This window comes from Diabrotica virgifera, chromosome 5 (assembly GCF_917563875.1).
Source record: "Diabrotica virgifera virgifera chromosome 5, PGI_DIABVI_V3a".
In the NCBI taxonomy this organism is placed as follows: domain Eukaryota; kingdom Metazoa; phylum Arthropoda; class Insecta; order Coleoptera; family Chrysomelidae; genus Diabrotica; species Diabrotica virgifera.
The window spans coordinates 47,537,134-47,556,644 of record NC_065447.1 but is presented as its reverse complement, the minus strand read 5'-3'; the positions used below and the strand labels follow the sequence as shown (position 1 = coordinate 47,556,644).

The following is a 19,511-nucleotide window of genomic DNA, read 5'->3' as shown; positions in this document are numbered from 1 at the left end:
TTACCATAGATGTCATTTTTATTTTGTACTGTTTTTTTTAGATGTGTAATGCATATTGGATCACTTTCTTTTCGGACAAAAATAATGGGGTATTTTGGTACAATTTAAAAAAAAAAGTAATTTTTATACATACATGGTGTTTGGTAAAGAATGGGCCATAGCTTAGCCTCAGGTTCCTGAGGTTAAAATAGACCGATTTAAGCTAACTTACCTTAGTACAAATTTTATAATAATCGAGATATAGGGTGTCAAAGTTAAACTTTTTTTTTTATTTATTATTTAATATTTCCTGACAGGTATGAGATAACAACATGAAATTTGGTATGTGAGGGTTTTTTGGGTCGAGAAAACTAAATTTCCTACCAAAAATTATGTATTGCCTAGAAGGCGCCACATACGCCTTTCAGCACTCATTTATTACGTTCAATTTTTTTTATCCCTGACTCTGTATAATTCTGACATTAAAATTTTTATTGTCCTATTAGTTTTACTTAAAAAAGGTATACTTCTTTCATCTACCTAAACTCAATCGTTTTCGAGATAAACGCATTTAAAATCTGCGATACACCATCATTTTTAGCATATCATTGTAGTTACACCCGAAAAATAACTTGGCACTATTTGAAAGCTTAACTCAACGCTATTAATTTGGTGTATTTTCGGTTTTCCTGTCTCTCCTTGAACATAAGATATGTATATACCCCCAAAAAATATGCCGTTTTGTAACTACCAAGTCCTATAGCTGGCTTAAAGGTGGTCGAAAGTCACAAGCTACACCGGTTCTGAATTGGCCCTGACCCCCTATTTAAACATAGAAAAAACAATTCAGATCGGTGTAACTTTTCTACAAACATACACACATACAAAACATTTTTCCCTTTTTAAATAGAAATTGAATAAAATTTCTGAGATCGGTAACTTTTGAATGGTATAACCAATTTTCAAAATTAAATATGCGTTGGAAAGATAATGATCAGTACTATAAGAAGCCGTAAAGGTCGGACTTAAATTTTTAAAATTTTTGGGAGCTTTGGGGACGAGAACGAAAAACAGACCCCAAATGGGAAGGGCCGTAAAATCCACACCCTTATACCAAAATGGATGGTTGTTGGAAAATTTGTAGAAATACTCCTTATAATATAAGAGCGTAACGTAGAGAACTTTCCAAAACTTCCGAAAATTTTTCCGAAATTTTCCCTCTTGTCGGATATTTTTTTTAAATTCGAAAAACAGAACTACAGAACGATGTTTGTCATTGTTCGAAGAGTATGTGCACAAATTTTTAGATAACAATTTTTCCTAAATTCTCCCCATTGTCGGAAATGGCAAATTTTAGGTACAACTCTACGTCATGCCCTTTTAAGTGTTGTACATACTTAGTGTGTGTACCAATTTTCAGCTAAATCGATTCAAAAGTAACCGAGAAAAACTGTTTTAAAAAATTATTTCACAATACCTCCTCGTCGATAGCCTAAAATAATTAAGTTTTCTCTCCGTTTGCCCCAACATTCTTGTCAGACAATTATATTTTTTGTTTAGGAATATAATTATTTGTAACTTATTACTTTTGCCGGAAAAATGGTTGTAGAGATAAGGGATGCACGAACCCAGCATAGTTTAAAAGTATAGTTTATTAATAAAAATTAAATTTTTGTCCGACTTTGGATTTGCCCCAATATTTTTGTCAGACACTTAGATTTTTTGATTTAGAATATACTTATACTTATAACCGGAAATTTTTTTTTAAATTCGAGAAAAGAAAACTATAGAACGGTGTTTGTCGTTGTTCAAGGAGTATGTAAACAAATTATCAGTTCACAATTTTTCTAAAATTTTCCCTCTTGTCGGAAAATTTTTTGGGAAAATTTTGGGTACAGCTCTACGTCATACCCTTTTAAATATTTTGCTTAGTGTATGTACCAATTTTCAGCTAAATCGGTTCAAAAATGACCGAGAAAAGCTGTTTTCAAATTTTTTTTGATAATACCTCCTCGTCGATAGCCTAAAAGAATTAAGTTTTCTGTTCGTTTGCCCCAATATTTTTGTCAGACAACTACATTTTTTGTTTAAGAGGAAACAGTAGCGATCAACAGGTAGCAAAAACGCGTTCCAAGATTGCGGCTATAATTTTGAATATTTTTCGAGATACTTGGCACACGTATTCGTAATATAATAAAGAATGGCGGTACAGAGCCCAATTTGAAAAATATATTAATATGTGGAAATTACTCTGTAATTAAATAAAATATTAAAAAAACGAGCCTGTACTGCCATTAAGAAGAACAAAAAAATACACTTTTTTCAAATAAACTTTTTTATCCGATGCCTAGATTTTGTGTCATTTTGGAACTACTACAATTTTTTATTTCATTAGTAGTTCCAAAATGACACAAAATCTAGGCATCGGATAAAAAAGTTTATTTGAAGAAAGTGTATTTTTTTGTTCTTCTTAATGGCGGTACAGGCTCGTTTTTTTATATTGTATTTAATTACAGAGTAATTTCCACATATTAATATATTTTTCAAATTGGGCTCTGTACCGCCATTCTTTATTATATTACGAATACGTGTGCCAAATATCTCGAAAAAATATTCAAAATTACAGCCGCAATCTGGGAACGCGTTTTGGCTACCTGTTGATCGCTACTGTATCACCTTAAGAATATAATTACTTGTAACTTACTACTTTTTTCGGAAAAATGGTTGTAAAGATAAGGGGTGCACGAACCCAGGATATTTCAAAGTATAGTTTATTAATAAAAATTAAATTTTTTGATTTAGTATATAACTACTTTACACCTAATACTTGTGTCGGAAATTTTTTTTTTAATTCGAGAAAAAACTACAGAACGGTGTTTGTCGTTGTTCAATGGGTATATTCACAAATTATTAGATCACAATTTTTCTAAAATTTTCCCTCTTGTCGGAAAATTTTTTAAGAAAATTTTGGGTACAGCTCTACGTTATACCCTTTTAAATGTTTTACTTAGTGTGTGAACCTAGTTTCAGCTAAATCGATTCAAAGATAACCGAGAAAATCTGTTTTAAATTTTTTTTTGATAATACCTCCTGGTCCATAGCCTAAAATAATTAAGTTTTCTGTTCGTTTGCCCCAACATTTTTGTCAGACAATTACATTTTTTGTTTAAGAATATAATTACTTGTAACTTACTACTTTTGTCGGAAAAATGGTTTTAAAGATAAGGGATGCACGAACCCAGCATATTTTAAAAGTATAGTTTACCAATAAAATTTAAATTTTTTGTCCTACTGTCGATTTGCCCCAATATTTTTGTCCGACACTTTGATTTTTGATTAAGAATATAATTACTTATAACCTACTAATTTTGTCGGAAAAATAGTAATAAATAAAAAAATTTCAGGAAATTGACATCTTCGGCGCATCCGACTGCGCATATGCCCCGTGAAAATTGTCCGACAAGGTTACCACATTATTGGAAAAAGGTTTTACGGTAGATTCAGTTAAAATTATCCATGTGGTAAAAAAAATTATTTTTTTCATAAATTTGACATATTTAGCGTGTCCGACGCGTCATATGCCCCAATATTTTTGTCCGACAAAATGGTTTTAGCTGTTTACATGATAAAAACCATTGATTAAAATAAAATGACCAATGTGGTTATAAATTTTTTTCTTGCATAAAATTGACAACTTCGTCACCGCTTGACAGACAAACGCCCCACTACCCTAATGCGCCAAGCTCCACATTTGTCCGACTCCACCCAAATAACAAGTACAAAAAGTTTCAACGATGTAGTCATAAATAATAATTTTATATGTGGGCTCAAGGCCTATAATGTGTGTGTCTTTATAATAATTGCGATTATGTCAGGGTCAGGCTCTTTGTATAGTTCTTTTAATTCTTGGTTTGTTCTGCGTGTCCACATGCCATTTATGGTTTTTCCGCCGTATATTTTTCTGTCTTCCCCTTACTTGTATATGGTGTTTTAAAAGACGGAAAACTGTCCTATGGTACTAAGGAAAACCAGATATGTCAAAAATTATCGATTTTTCGTTTTTAATGCCAATATGTACATTGAACGGTGAAGAATATAATGACAAAACCCTCCATGGCTAAACGCATCCATGTAACCAGTAGTTGATGAAATTAGTTTCCGATATGTTCACTATTACTAAAACACCGCGAACTTGTAAAGTCATCTGCCAAAATCACGTTTTTTTACATATTGGGTTTTGCCTTAGCACCACAGGTTTTATGTCGGGATGTTTCAGTAAATATCATCATTCTTTATGTTGTTTGGTGTATATCAGAAGTACTTATTAAATGCCATTATTTCGTATCTATACCGGTAAAATACAAGAAATACGCAGCGACAAATAAAAGGAAAACCACAAAGAATATTATAGAAAACTGTAGTTAACTAATTTCAGCAGAAAGTAAAAAATATCTACAAAGATATCATAAATGAATAACCATTTTCATTGCATTTCGTTGCAAAACGAAAATACAGCCGAACCATATTCTAGTCCAATCAGAGAGTGCAGCAAGCACCTCTACCGGTTTCGAAACTTATTAGTCTCTCATCAGGAGGCACATATGCTGCTCTTTCTGATCCAACCAAAACAAACCCCAGCGTGCAGTCCCGGATTGCAACGAACGAACTGGCATAGATGCCCTAGCGGCAACTGCTAGCAAAAAGACTAAGTTTTCAGTAGTAATTGCACAAGAGCTCTGAAATTATTGAATTTTTCCCGAGTGACACTTTGACAGTTTTAATTTCACGAGCCTTCGGCTCGTGAAATTATGTCAAAGTGTCACGAGAGCAAAAATTCTATATTAATTTCAGAGATCGAGTGCAATTTGTTGCGATTGTTTCATGAATAAAACTGTTCAAAACCAAAAATTTTATTGTAATTTATTTATGTAAGTACAAATTAGTACCATTAAACACACAGTTTTTATAAATATTTGACGATTGAAAGTCATCACTTTTATAATTTTTAAAACATTAATTGTCATTAATGTCACTGAATGTATTTTTTCGTAGCAACTTAAGGCATCTGACGTAATATACTTAACGACGGGATATTATCAAAAATTATCACCTTAATTTGCATTTATGTAGCTTTCTATTGGTCAGAATCTCCTATGAATGAAATAATCACTCTAATCGCATATAAAACAACATAATGCTATTCTCCATCCCACCAGAATGAAAACAATGGGAACCTTCTCTGGTTACACCTCCGATGCTTCTACAATTTGCAAGCAATACGGATTCTGAGAATAAGGAAGATGAGGGAATTCTACAATTTACAAATTTACTGTACTGGAACTTTTACCGCGCTGAGCAGATGGGACGTGAATTGTAAATTGTAGAATTCCCTCATCTTCCTTAGTCTCAGCATCCGTATTGCTTGCAAATTGTAGAAGCCTCGGAGGTGTAACCAGAGCAGGTTCCCATTGTTTTCATTCTGGTGGGATATAGTTGGTGGGATTATGTTGTTTTATATGCCATTAGAGTGAAAACTTAGTCGTTTTTTTAAGATATCATACTTATGTAACTAATCAAACATTAGAAGAGAACAAAGGTTTAATATGTTTAAACCTTGGAAAATGGGAAAAAATCACAAAGGTAAAAAAATAAATATACAAGCTGAGAGATAAAAGCGGAAAAACAACAACAGATAAACAGGATATTTCTGGTATACAGACAGTTTTAAAACTGATGAACGACTTGTGGCTGCGGTACACGGAGGAAAAGAAGACCAAGTGTTAGCGAAAGCCTAGGTATGTAAGCAATCTGCTATCTTCCAAGCAGAAATTTATGATTTAGAGATTAGCCTAGGGCCTAGAGCAACTAATGAAGAGGAACTGTAGTCTACCTCTGTCTGCCTCTGTTTCTCTTATTTTCTCTTCCTTTATGTCCTGTCCAATTCCATTTTACCATAGCAGTTTTTTGGACTAGTTATTAATAATTAGTTAGTAATTAATACGGAGAAGGTTAGTATCTGCCTTTACTTACTTTTTCGTGTCTGGATCCGACTACAGTTTTTCTGCCCAATATCGGGCTACGTCTACACCCTTTGTATTTGCGAGCCATAAATCATCGAGGGTACACTGTGATGGGCAAAGTCTGCATACTCTCAGATGCTCCACGCTCTGTATTTCCCCACATTCACAAAGTGCGTCGTTATCTGTCTTGATGCCCCATTTAATAAGGTTCTGTTTTACAGGGGCAACACCTGTGCGTATTCGGTTGAGTGTCCGCCAGGTTCTCCAGTCCAGGTTCATTCCATTAGGTCGTTCTGGATGTAGGGGGAACAGTTCGGGTGGTTCGACGCTGACATTTCTCATAAACCTTTTCCTTGATTTAAGTCGGCTGATTCCTGGCGGTTCCTCAAACCCGTACAATTGGTGCCTTTCATTGAAAGTTTGCCTGAACTTCTCCACATATTGTGAGGCGCATCTACGGTCGTCTGGTGATGCGAATCCAGCTGCCCGGTACAGTAATGGTAGAGGGGTAAGCTTCATAAAACCGGTAATTAGTCTACATGTTTCATTTAACGCCGTGGTGACTTGTTGGGCGTGTCTAGATCTACCCCAGACGGGACAAGCATATATTCCCCTGTTGAGAAACATAAGGCCTAAGCTGTTGACTTTAAGACCTGGGGGTTTGCACCCCACTTGCTCCCTACAAGATTCCGGAGAAGGTTGTTTCTCGTAGAAACCTTTTGTCTTGTGCTCTGACAGTGGAATTTATACGTTAGTGACCGGTCTAGTATCACTCCAAGATATTTGGGCCTATCAGTATGTTCCAAGCGGTTTACCTCCTAAGAAACATTCAGTTTTACATGCGCCAGATGGTTGTTGAGGTGGAATGCACATACTTGGGTTTTAGTAGGGTTTGGCTTTAATGAGTTTTGTTTGTAGTAAGCTGACATCATATTTAATGCCACTTCCATTGTCGACTCTACTTGTGAGAGTGTTTTCCGCTTTACGGCGATACCAAGGTTGTCAGTGTACACAAAACTCTCAGTACGAGGGTGCATTGGTTGGTCATTGGTGTAGATGTTAAATAGGGACGGCGCCAGAACGCTTCCTTGAGGTAGGCCATTTTTTTGGGTTCTCCATCTGCTCTTCTTTTCATTTAGCACAACGTAGAAGCATCTGCCAGCGTAGTATCTGCTAATACGAGAGCAATCAACCCGCATGCCTATGCCTAAATACCTATAAAACTTCTCAAAAATTAAATACAACAGGACTGTTCTTCAAATTTTTACCCAGTTTTGTTCATCACTCAGTTCCTTCTGGACATATCTACAGCATGGTCTTTTTCAATCTTCCTTAATTTTCACTACCTACGTTATTTTGTTCATTTTTATAACTGACTTAGTGTATTCTTTTTCATTATCTGTTCACCTGATCAGTAGTCGTACATTTAGTGCAGCCGATATGTGAAACAATTGTGCATTTAATGATAGAAGTATATAATTTGGAGCATATATACTGCACATATAAAGGTTCAAATTTAGATACGATGGACATGTCAGATGTTGCCTTTTACAAAAATGGCGGGGATTCAAAATGGCAACTATACATTGTGACTCATAGCACGATAACTTCTGAAGGAGACTTCAGATTTCAACCAAATTTGGTATGTAGGTTTTTTTTATGTATAAGGTCGAGGGCTTAAACCGGAAAAATCAGTTTACCAGAAGTTGTGTTTTTCCTGGTTTTTATGTAAAAATATGCTGTTTTTTTTAAATTATTTCACCCTGTATGTATAATTTTTTAAAAAGATGATACCACCATTGAAAAGAGCGTAACAATATTTTTTAGGAAATATTTTTATCTTTTTAGTTATGTTAATTACCATTTAATAAATACAAAACATAATATCTTCACATGGACCTATATGCGACAGATTCGTGCAAATATTATAAGAATTATTGGGCATTTAACGGTAAAAAGCATATAATTTGGACCACATATACTACACATATAAAGGTTCAAACTTAGATACGAGGCCGACTCAGTTTTTGCTCCTTTTACAAAAATGGCGGGCATTCAAAATGGCGACTATACATATGTGACTAATAGCACGATAACTTTTGAACGAAACGTCAGATTTCAACCAAATTTGGTACATAGGTTCTTTTTTGATGAGTAATATTGAGGTCTTGAACTGGAAGAATCGGTTTACCAGAATTTGTGTTTTTATTGCTTTTTCTTGTAATAATATGTTGTTCCTTTTTCAATTCTTTCACCCTGTATATATAAATTTTTCAAAAAGGCAATAACGCCATTGAAAAGGAAAAGAGTGTAAATATATTTTTTAGGAAATATTTTGAACTTTTCAGTTATGTTAATTACCATTTAATAAATGCATAACGTATGTTGTTTACATGTACCTATGGGCGGCAGATTCATTTTGCATGCCCGCCATTTTTGTAAAAGACTAAATCTGAGATGGCCTCATATCTAAATTTGAATCTTTGTATGTGTAGTATTTGTCGTCCAAATTATATGCTTCTACCATTAAATGCACAATAATTCTTATATTATTATTTGCACGAATCTACCTCATATAGGTACCTATACAGGGTGTCCCGGAAAATAGTGCGTTCCTTTAAGGTATGGATAGAATACACAATTTAGAACAAAAAAGTCCTATACCATTTTTTTCTAAAGTTAGCCGTTTCCAAAAAAAAGATTACACTGGTTTCCATATACCTGAATTTTAATCTTCAGAAAATTAAATAATCTGGCAACATGTTACGCACTGGTGAATAAGAACTCGTTTGTGTCTTACAGTATTTAAAATAATCCAACCTAATACTTACTATTTTTGTTTACTATAATTTTTTTAAAATGTAGTTGAAATATGGCTTAATTTTAAACGAATTATACTTACATATTTTAAGATGAAAACACATGTTTTAACTGAACCACCACTTTTGCGAACACATGAATTCATAGAGTAACATGCACTCATACGACGAGAAATTCCAGCAAAACATTTTGAAAGAATTTTAGTAGGTATTATGCCTCTCCATTTATTGATCTGCCATAAATAAACAACATAATATCATAATATTACTCATGAACACACGATTCAAAAACATTTTCGGCGTTGACACTAAACAGGATTCTTCCAAATTATCTGTTTACTAAGCATGGGACTATTTACGTTTAGATTTTTGTACTTCACAGAGTTGCCAGATTTGAATTTGCGTTCCAAAATGTTTTATAGTTTTTTGGTCAAACGGTTGAATTTAGAAAAAAATGTTATAAGAGTTTTTTGTTCTACATGGTGCCTTCTACCTATACCTTTAAGGAACGCACTATTTTCCGGGACACCCTGTATGTGAAGATACGTTATGCATGTATTAAATGGTAATTAATATAACTAAAGAGTTCAAAATATTTCCTAAAAAATATTTTTACGCTCTTTTCAACGCCGGTATCACCTTCTGAAAAGTTAATATATACAGGGTGAGAGAATTGAAAAAAAAACAAAACATTTTTACATAAACAAAACAGTAAAAACACAAATTCTCGTAAACCGATTCTTCCACTTCAAGACCTCGATATTATCCATCAAAAAAAGAACCTATATATCAAATTTGGTTGAAATCTGACATCTCGTTCAAAAGTTATCGTGCTATTAGTCACATATGTATAGTCGCCATTTTGAATGCCCGCCATTTTTGCAAAAGGAGCAAAAACTTAGGTGGCCTCCTATCTAATTTTAAACCTTTATATGTGTAGTATATGTGGTCCAAATTATGTGCTTCTATCATTAAATGCACAATTCTTATAATATTTGCATCAATCTGCCGCATTAACTATACATATTTATAACCGATGTTTTAATTCTAAGCTTATATCAATCATAGTCTAAGAGCTAGTGAACCCTCCGACTAGTGGTCGTCCTGTAACGCTACAAATTTGTCTAGTGATAATTCATAGCACACCAAGGCTAAAAACCATGACTTGGCAGGCATCAGCCGTGCACGTGTACCTATCTACCAGGTGAATCGAAAAGTGCATAGTTTAGGGGTAAAATAAACTTTCTCCTGTAAGGTTTAAATTTAAGTATTTGTTTGAGTAAGTCATTTAGAAGAAGTGTGTACAATGACAGGCGATTCTGAAGAGCATAAGACCTTGCCAGGTGAGGGAAAAATTAGGGGTTTTCCTAAAATTATTTTTTTTGCATCGAACAATTTTTTTTTAGGTTTTTTGTATCATTCCAAACAGAAAAGGTCTTTAGTGATTTTTCTCTTAAGTTAATAGTTTTTTTACATACGCGATTGAAAATTTTCAAAATTGCGAAATCGGCCATTTTTAACCCTAAATCGGACATTTTTCTAAAAATATCAAAGTTGCCAAGGTAGGTGGGTATTCTTTAAACATTGATTGATGGAATCCCAAAGAGTTTTGCAGTACAATATCGGAAACCCCTTTGTTTTTTAATTGCTAATCAAGCGGGCGCGACACTGTAGTATAAGTGAGGACGTTTGAGTTGGCATAAATTCATTATCTAGAGAATGGGAAAATTTTAAGAGAAATCCTCAGACAGGTCGATTTTTATTTTTAAATTAGGACTTTTTGGCATATATATAATATTAGTGACGTCATCCATCTGAGCGTGATGACGTAATCGATGATTTTTTTAAATGAGAGTAGGGGTTGCGCGATAGCTCATTTGAAAGGTTATTTAATTCTCTATTCGCTAATATAAACATTAACATAATTTTTTATACAGGGTGTACAAAAAAATTTTTCATTAAATTAACTTTGATTAAATTTGGCAAATAGAAGAATTTTTTTGTACACCCTGTAGAAATAATTATGTTAATGTTTATATGACTGAATAGAGAATTAAATAACCTTTGAAATGAGCTATCACACAACTCCTACTCTTATTTAAAAAAAATCATCGATTACGTCATCACGCCCAGATGGATGACGTCACTAGTATTATATATATGCCAAAAAGTCCTAATTCAAAAATAAAAATCGACCTTTCTGCGGATTTCTCTTGAAATTTGCCCATTCTCGAGATAATGAATTTATGCAAACTCAAACGTGTTCACTTATACTACAGTGTCGCGCCCGCTTGATTAGCAATTAAAAAAACAAAGGAATTTTCGATATTTTATTACGAAAAACTCTTCGGCATTTCATCAATCAATGTTTAAAGAATTTTTACGTACATTGGCAACATTGAAATTTTTAGATAAATGTCCGATTTAGGGTTAAAAATGGTAAAATTTTCAATCGCGTATATAACAAAAACTATTAACTTAAGAGAAAAATCACTAAAGACCTTTTCTGTTTGGAATGACTCAAAAAACCTAAAAAAAAATTTCGATGCAAAAAAAAATAATTTTAGGAAAAACCCCTAATGTTTCCCCTCGCCTGGCAAGGTCTTATGCTCTTCAGAATCGCCTGTCATTGTACACATTTCTTCTAAATGATTTACTCAAACACATACTTAAGTTTAAACCTTATAGGAGAAAGTTTATTTTACCCCTAAACTATGCACTTTTGGATTCACCTGGTAGATACACGTGCACGGCTGATGCCTGCCAGGTCATGCTTTTAGCCTTGGTGTGCTATGAATTATCACTAGACAAATTTCTAACCTTACAGGACGACCGTTAGTCGGAGGGTTCACTAGCTCTTAGACTATTAACATTTAAACAAAAGAATAATGTAATGTATAATTTATTTTCTTAGAAATCGGGAGAGATAGAAGATATTAAATTGTTCGACTTCCAACTGGCTACTGTAGCTTCACCTGTTCTGGATCTGACGTATAGTTTCTACTCAGGAGCTGACGAAGAAAGCTTATCTAAGTTGGATCATTTCCTTGAAATATATTACAAAAGCCTTAGTGATACCTTAAAGGAGTATGGATGTATTGCAGAAAAAATTCTGCCATTTACAGAATTAAAAAAAGAATGGAAAGAACAGAACGCATTTGGTGTTTTAATGGGATTATCTATATGGAGCAATAAAAATTTGGATCCAAGTGACGTAAGTTTTTTTTTTGTATATTTTTGCCATCACTATGGGTATTATGTACATATTATTTAAATAATTTATAGATGGTAAATTCCGTATAAATCTATGAAATTATCACATGAGAAATAGAAAATAAATCGCTTAAAAGCACAAAATGCAGATACACATAGAATATATTCTTCTTCTTCTTTTGGTATCATAATTCTGGATGGGTCTTTGCCTGTCTGGCTAGGTCCTTCCATTTAGATTTCCCTTGTGGCCTTTTCCTGCATTGTCTTACATTAATAGTTTTCAGGTCGTTTTTCACGTCATACGACCTGTTCGTTCTAAATCTCTATCCTACACCATGTTGTACCGGGTGTCCACTTATATTTTCCCCCATTTTAACTGCTTATAACTTCTAAACGGTTCAAGATAGAAATATGCGGTTTTCGCTGAAATGTTTTATTTTAGTAAAAGTTTTGTCTGAATTGATTGAATTTTTTATATCGCTTTCAAATACGAAAAAAAAATGGCTGATTTTTGAAAAAAAAAACGATGTTGTATATAACATCGAAAAAAAAACACCCAGTATATTTTTTGTAAATTAAAAGAAAGGTCATTCGCCTATCCAGAGATATTTAGTTTCTCAAAATCTGTTGTTAAATTACTGAGTAATTAATTTTTAAAATGAGAGGTGCAACGTGGATATCACATACGTAAATAACATTATTAGCCCAGTAAATGAACGGGAAATACGGCTATACCGTGTAATTTTAAGGGGCAGCACCGAATTGCATGAAAATTAGGATTTAGGCTCTACTGACCGTCCACTTCAAAGTTGAATTTGTGTCGTCAGTTGCTTTTTATTTTTTAGGGGAGGAAACAACCCCAATTATAAAAAAATCGTATAATTGTAAATTAAAGCGGGTAATTGATTCAAATCATATTTTAATAAAATGAAGCAATGTCAATTAACATGAAATAACATAGTTTAGGATTTTGTCACAGTTTAACCCTTAAATTTCACCCCCTAGAATAGTTACAATTCAAACAAACAATGTAATTGAATACCATGTCGTTACTGATTTGCATTCAAATTTGGATTTAGGTTATACTTACCTTTTATTTCAAAATTTGAATACTGCCGTTAGTTGATTTTAATTTTTTAGGGGTGAAAACTACTCCTATGATAAAAAAATCATATAATTGTAAATTCAAGCAATTTTGAATTACCTAATTATACGGTCAAATTAAACTCAGATTCCTTTACTGATTAAATTTTTTGCCACATAATTTCTACCGTTATAAAAATGACCCCTTGAGAAGAAATTCGAATAGTTACATTGTGTATACAGTGTGGGCCAAAGAAAACAGTCCACCTCGATATTTGGCAGTATTTATTAGATTTTAACGAAATGACGAAACAGGTTGATTTTTGATCTAATGGGGACACATTTTTACGGTACATACATCTGTAATTTGTCAACCCCCTCCCTTCCACTTCCCCCACCCCTTATCTTTACATAGGGAATAGGACTCGTGTGGTAGCGCATTTGAAAGGTTATTCAACTCTCCATTCAGTAATGTAAACATTAACATAATTACTGAGTTCAATTGCTTGAATTATACATTATAAATTCGATGACTAAAATGATATAGGTCTGGATCCCGCGTATGAAAAAAAAGTTGATTAATAGCAAGCTGAAAATTTGTTAATAGCTTAAGAGTGTCTAGTCGGACAAACTTTGATATATGGGAACACTGGAACAGGGGAAGTTTTAATTGTGGAACAGGTTAAAAATTTGGAACGGTCAGACCACGAAAACGGCACATGTATTTTGTCCGACAGAACAGACTTAAACTCTCCGAACAGAGATTAAACTCTCATGCAAAAATTAGACTGCTATTTATCACCTGTCATAATTCCTGTCATTTGACATATTCTACATGTTCCACTCGTTAAAACGCCCATTTGGTGATAAATAGCAGTCTGATTTTTGCATGAGAGTTTAATCTCTGTTCTGAGAGTTTAAGTCTATTCTGTCGGACAAAATAAATGTGCCGTTTTCGTGGTCTGACCGTTCCAAATTTTTAACCTGTTCCACAATTAAAACTGCCCCTGTTTCAGTGTTCTCATATATCAAAGTTTATCCGACTAGACACCCTTAAGCTATTAACAAATTTTCAGCTTGCTATTAATCAACTTTTTTTTCATACGCGGGATCCAGACCTAATACTGCCAATATTTATGAGTTGCGTTGCTTCGACAACTTTATTGGAAGATAGTCCTTTCCTCTGTAAATCAACTTTAACTTTTGTAGTAAAAATTGTAGTATTTGATCAAAATTCTCGTGTTAGTGATCTCATAATAAGTCACGAGGGAAAAACCAGGAAAATAAACCTTATTATACTAACCCGGCATGGTAAGTATTTGGCCTTACATTTAGTTTACTCTCAAAATTCACTACAAACTCTGATTTTATATGTAAGTTATTTTAAAATATAAATGTATCCTCAATATGTTATGGACTTACAACGAAATTACAAAAATCATAGCTAAATATCTTTTAAACTATCTCATATAATAGTACAAAATCCTTTATTTTAAGAGGAAAGACATCAAGGAGAATCCAAAAATGCAAAAATATACAGAGTATTCCATTTAAAAAAAACATAGGTTTGTGTCACCCTGTCAATACGAGTGGCCTTGTATATTTGAAAATATATTTAGGGTATGGTCATATCTGTGCCCCGACTTTATCTAAATAACTTTTTTCGTATCTCTTACTACAAACGAGTAATTGGACTTCCTCGCACTAATGCCCCATCCTGTATGTTGTTGGTTTTTTACTCATAACTAGGTTACTTTTTAAGCTATAAAGTGCTAAAAAAAAAACAATTTTTAGGTTTTTCTAAGGGCAATAAGAGTACTTAAATATATTTTTTAATCCCTTATTTTTTAAATGAGTTTGAGTTAAAAGGGCTTGAACGAGTTACTAATCACCAGTGTATGCAAATTTTGAACAGCCATATCTTACCCAATTTTCATCTTACATAAAATTAAAAAAAAAGGAGTGTTCATGCGAGTAAAAACTATATTTTTTTACTATTTGAGATTTTTCGTAACACTAATACTTTTGATATTATTTTGAAAAGAGTGTAATTTTTCCAAAATTAAAAAAAAGTTTTTTTAATATAAAACCAAATTTTTCCAAAAATAAGCACTTCAAATCGCTCAAACTTACAGATCATATTAGCAATACATATTGATGTGATCTTGATTATTGATATGAGATAATATTCTTATATGTCACTTAATTTAATCAATGTATTAATACTAATCTAATTAATTAACCAGATCACATATCAATATGTTTTCAATCTCAGGGCGAATTATAAATTGATTACTTACTTTCGTGGATTCTAAATATTTCTTAATGGTTCCTAATCGGGATAGAAAAGAAAAAAGTAAAAAAAATACACATATGGGTTACAATTATAATCAAAATATTTTTTATTTTTATTTAAAAAGCAATCACTGCTTAATATTTGCTATTTCTTATTATTCTTAAACATAACATTTACAAATGGGAATCTTATTTCCTTTTGGTTTTCAATTGAAAGTTTTTATTAACATTTAACTATTAGGAGTTATTAGCAACAACTCTATTTAAGTTTGATGAAGCTTTTCTGATATTATTGATTATGTTATTCAATTTTTATGTGGAATTTAATACGAAAAAAACCATACATTCATGTCCAAACAAATGAGACTGACCTTTTCCTGGTGAACTGAAAATGTCCTCACACAAAACCCGTTCCTGCTATCCTTGGCTGCGATCAAACCTCGTCCTGGCTTCCAGTAATGTACTCCTTTGAAAAACTAGCTCGAATAGCTCTCGTTCCTGCTTCGGTCGTGATGCTGTGTTCTACCTTTTTCGAAACTGCTATCAGCTACCGGGACACTCTTGGCTCAAGGAGGTTCTTTTACTCTCGACCTGGCCTACTTCTCGTTCCACGATAGATACTCCACACTCACGGAACTACACCGGCTTTCTCACTCTCCGTACACTACCGTCTACTCTTGACTTCACTTCTCGACAGCTCAAAACATTCTGATCTCTATTTGTCATTCATTCCCCTACTTTCTAAATATCCCTTCCAGATTCACAAATCAAACTTCCACCACCAACTCTCATTCGCAGTATTCCTCAAAACCAATTTTTAAACTTTCTAAATATGCTTAATGGATTTCAAAAGAAAATATTTAATTCCCATTCTAAAATTACTTTCTACTATATACAAATTTTAATGACCTATTCTCTATTTCCACTTAGTCTTATTTAGCATCGGCTAATGATCGATCCTTCCGCGAACAACGATAATGACCTATTAACGATTTCACTTGAGTCTTATTTAATCACTTCTTAAAATTAAATATAACAATTTGTTGTATACAGGTTGTTCTAAATTTATATGCCCGTGGTTGAGAAAATTGAAAATATTTTATATTAAATTGAATTCTGTTTATAATTATCAAATTTTAATTTTCATATCAAATAGAAATATAACAAATCCCCGCCTTGTATTCGATAAAATTTATCTGCATTTTTAAATAAATTTTCTCGAGGCAAAACCAACTCCCTGTATATTTCCTTACTTTAATCTACGTCTTATACCCCTTCTTCTTGTATTACTCTAATTAGTCCCACCTGTAGAGTAATTGTTTCCTTATTTTCAGTGTCCTCATCCTGTGTTAGAGTGTCGGCTATTATGTTGTCTTTCCCTTTTTCCCATATCAATCTTCTGTCTTTTTCCTCAGATTTTTCACATACTTTTACCGTGTATTCTGCATCCTCATTTTCATATGCCTCCTCTTCAAATGCCACTGTTTCGATCATATCTTTTTCGCTTTCATTTGTTAGCTTTATTTCTTCTTCTCCTGAGCTCATCTCTTCTTTTGAGGAATCCCAGTTTTCTTTTGCTTTTGATACTCTCAATTTTTCTTCTTCTGGGCTCAACTCTTCTTTTGAGGAGCCACAGGTTTCATTTTCTTTTGTCTTTTTCTGACTTTTTCTCCCTTTTCTTCTTTGTCCTTGCTTCGTTGCCAAATTCATTTCCACTGTTTGTTCTTTACCTGATTCGTCCGTATTTTGTTTCTCCTGTTCCTTGTTCTGTTCTTCTTCTTTTTCTTCTGTTAGATTCATCGTATTATTTTTAAAATCTATCACTACATGTTTTTCTGCCAATTCGTCAACTCCTACTATCATGTCATGTGACATGTTTGGCATTATTACACATTGTAGTGCATACATCTTCTTACCCAGTCGTACCATTACTCGTATGCCTTCATTTATAGTTGCCAATGTCCGTTTGTTTGCGCCCACTAAATTTACCCTAGGTATTTTGTAAATTAAATTTGTTAAGTTAACTTCTTCTATTAGTTTTCTGTTGACCAATGTTATTTCAGATCCAGTGTCTATCATAATTTTAATTGGTTTCTCGTTGATAAATCCATCCACAAATTTTAAATTAACTCCATTTTTCTTTTCGTTGTTTCTTGCCAATTTAATAAACTCCTTGGGGTTACAAAAGATTCCTGTTTGATTTTTGGTTTTTAGTGAGCGCCGTCGTGAAAAAACGCCGGTTGCTCATCGTTGTTTATATTTTCGTCATAATGTCTCTCTCCGTCATATCCATCTGTCTGGGTATTATTTACTTCTCTTCTATTTTCTCTTGGTCTGTCGGATCTGTTTCGGTTTTCTTGATATCCCTGTTCATTTTGTCTACCATTATTTCTGTTTTCTTGATTTGAGCGTGTGGTGTTTCTATTCTGGTATTCTCGATTTCTGTCCTCATTCCATTGCCTATTTCTTTGTTCATAATTTCCTCTTCCGTTGTCTCTATTCTCGTTTTCCCTTCTGGGATTAAAATCTCGTCTTGTATAGTCCCTCCTATTTTGATTTCTATCTCTGTAATCCTGTGTTTCTCGGGGCCTGTAATCTTCTCGCGACCTTCTTGATTTTGTTTCTCTTACACGTAATTCTCTTATTTGTAGGAATTGGCATAAACTATCTATGTCTTTGTAGTTTTGCAATGTGATATGGTCTTCCAGCGTTTCTTCGAAATGTCTTGCAATCAGTTCGACTAATTGTTCCGATGAGTAATTATATTGTAAATGTTTTGCGTTATAGTAAATTTGTAATGCATATGTCCTTTCTGATATACCCATCCTATCATTGTATTTCCCATTTTGCAATTCCTTGTTAATTTCCAATTGTTGGACTTTTCCCCAGAAATAATTCAAAAATTTTTGTTCAAATTGTTGCCAACTGTCAAATTCTTCTTCTTTGCAATCGAACCATAGGCTTGCTTCATTTTTGAGATGGTTTCTGATAGTTTCTTTTGCTGTTTCGAAATTTCCGATGTGCTGTATTTTCTTTTTCAGGCTATTTATGAACGGCACTGGGTGTAATCTTCTTACATCCCCGCCAAACCTTATCTTCACGTCATCTGTGCTATGTATAACCATTTCTCTTCGTTCTCCTACATTTTGTTGAATATTGATTTCCGCAATCTTTCTTTCCATTTCTTCTCTGATTGCTTGAATAGTGTTTTCAAACTTGTTTTCCAAATTTTCTATTTCCTTTTTCTGGCCATTCGTTAACTCCTTTATTTTGTTTTGAATTTTCATTTCTTGTTCTTTCATGTGGTCCTTCATTCTCATTTCTTGTTTTTGCATGTGATCTTTAATTTTCATTTCATACTTTTCTATGCGTTCCTCTATTTTCTTATTGTTCTCTTCTATCGCTTGTTTTGTTTCCTGTTGATTGTCATCCATTTTTTTCTCCACTTTATCCATTGTCCTTTTTGCTTCATCCATTTTTTGTGACTGGAGTTGCATCAGTTGTAATAGTTTATCTATTCCTGATAATTCTTGCTGTTCTGATGCCATGATTGTCGTGTCTAAAATATCTTCTTGGTCTGAATGTTCTTTTTGTTTTTTGTTGTCTTTGCTTTGGCTTCTTGTCACAGACATTTGTTTTCAAGAAGTACTATCCCCGCCAAATATGAAATTTTACTAGTGTTACCAAGACGACTTTTTCTCACCCAAATATTATAAATTGTCAATAAATATATCAAATGTAAATATCGTAAAAATAAATTATTAAATCAGTTATGTAAAATTTGTACCTAAAGAGATCTAAAATTTTATGTTATCAAATATAAGTATCTCACTTTTTACCACAGGCATATAAATTTTCAAATACCGGCTTTACTCTTTCTATCCTTCAAATTTGCCACTAGAAATACTTTACAATGCTTTCCACGTTGGACGACAGTTGATGTGTTCTTGATTATTGATATGAGATAATATTCTTATATGTCACTTAATTTAATCAATGTATTAATACTAATCTAATTAATTAACCAGATCACATATCAATATGTTTTCAATCTCAGGGCGAATTATAAATTAATTACTTACTTTCGTGGATTCTAAATATT

The 19,511-nt window shown here is 33.1% G+C and overlaps 1 protein-coding gene across 1 annotated transcript in view; it reads left to right on the top strand.

Annotated features, from left to right (window-relative positions):
- Positions 1-19,511, top strand: part of LOC114331587 (uncharacterized) — a 71,482-nt gene that overhangs the window by 43,914 nt on the left and 8,057 nt on the right. The window contains exon 3 of the mRNA XM_028281194.2: positions 11,733-12,032. Within this exon, the coding sequence (XP_028136995.1) occupies positions 11,733-12,032 (300 nt within the window). The remainder of the gene's footprint in view (positions 1-11,732; positions 12,033-19,511) is intronic.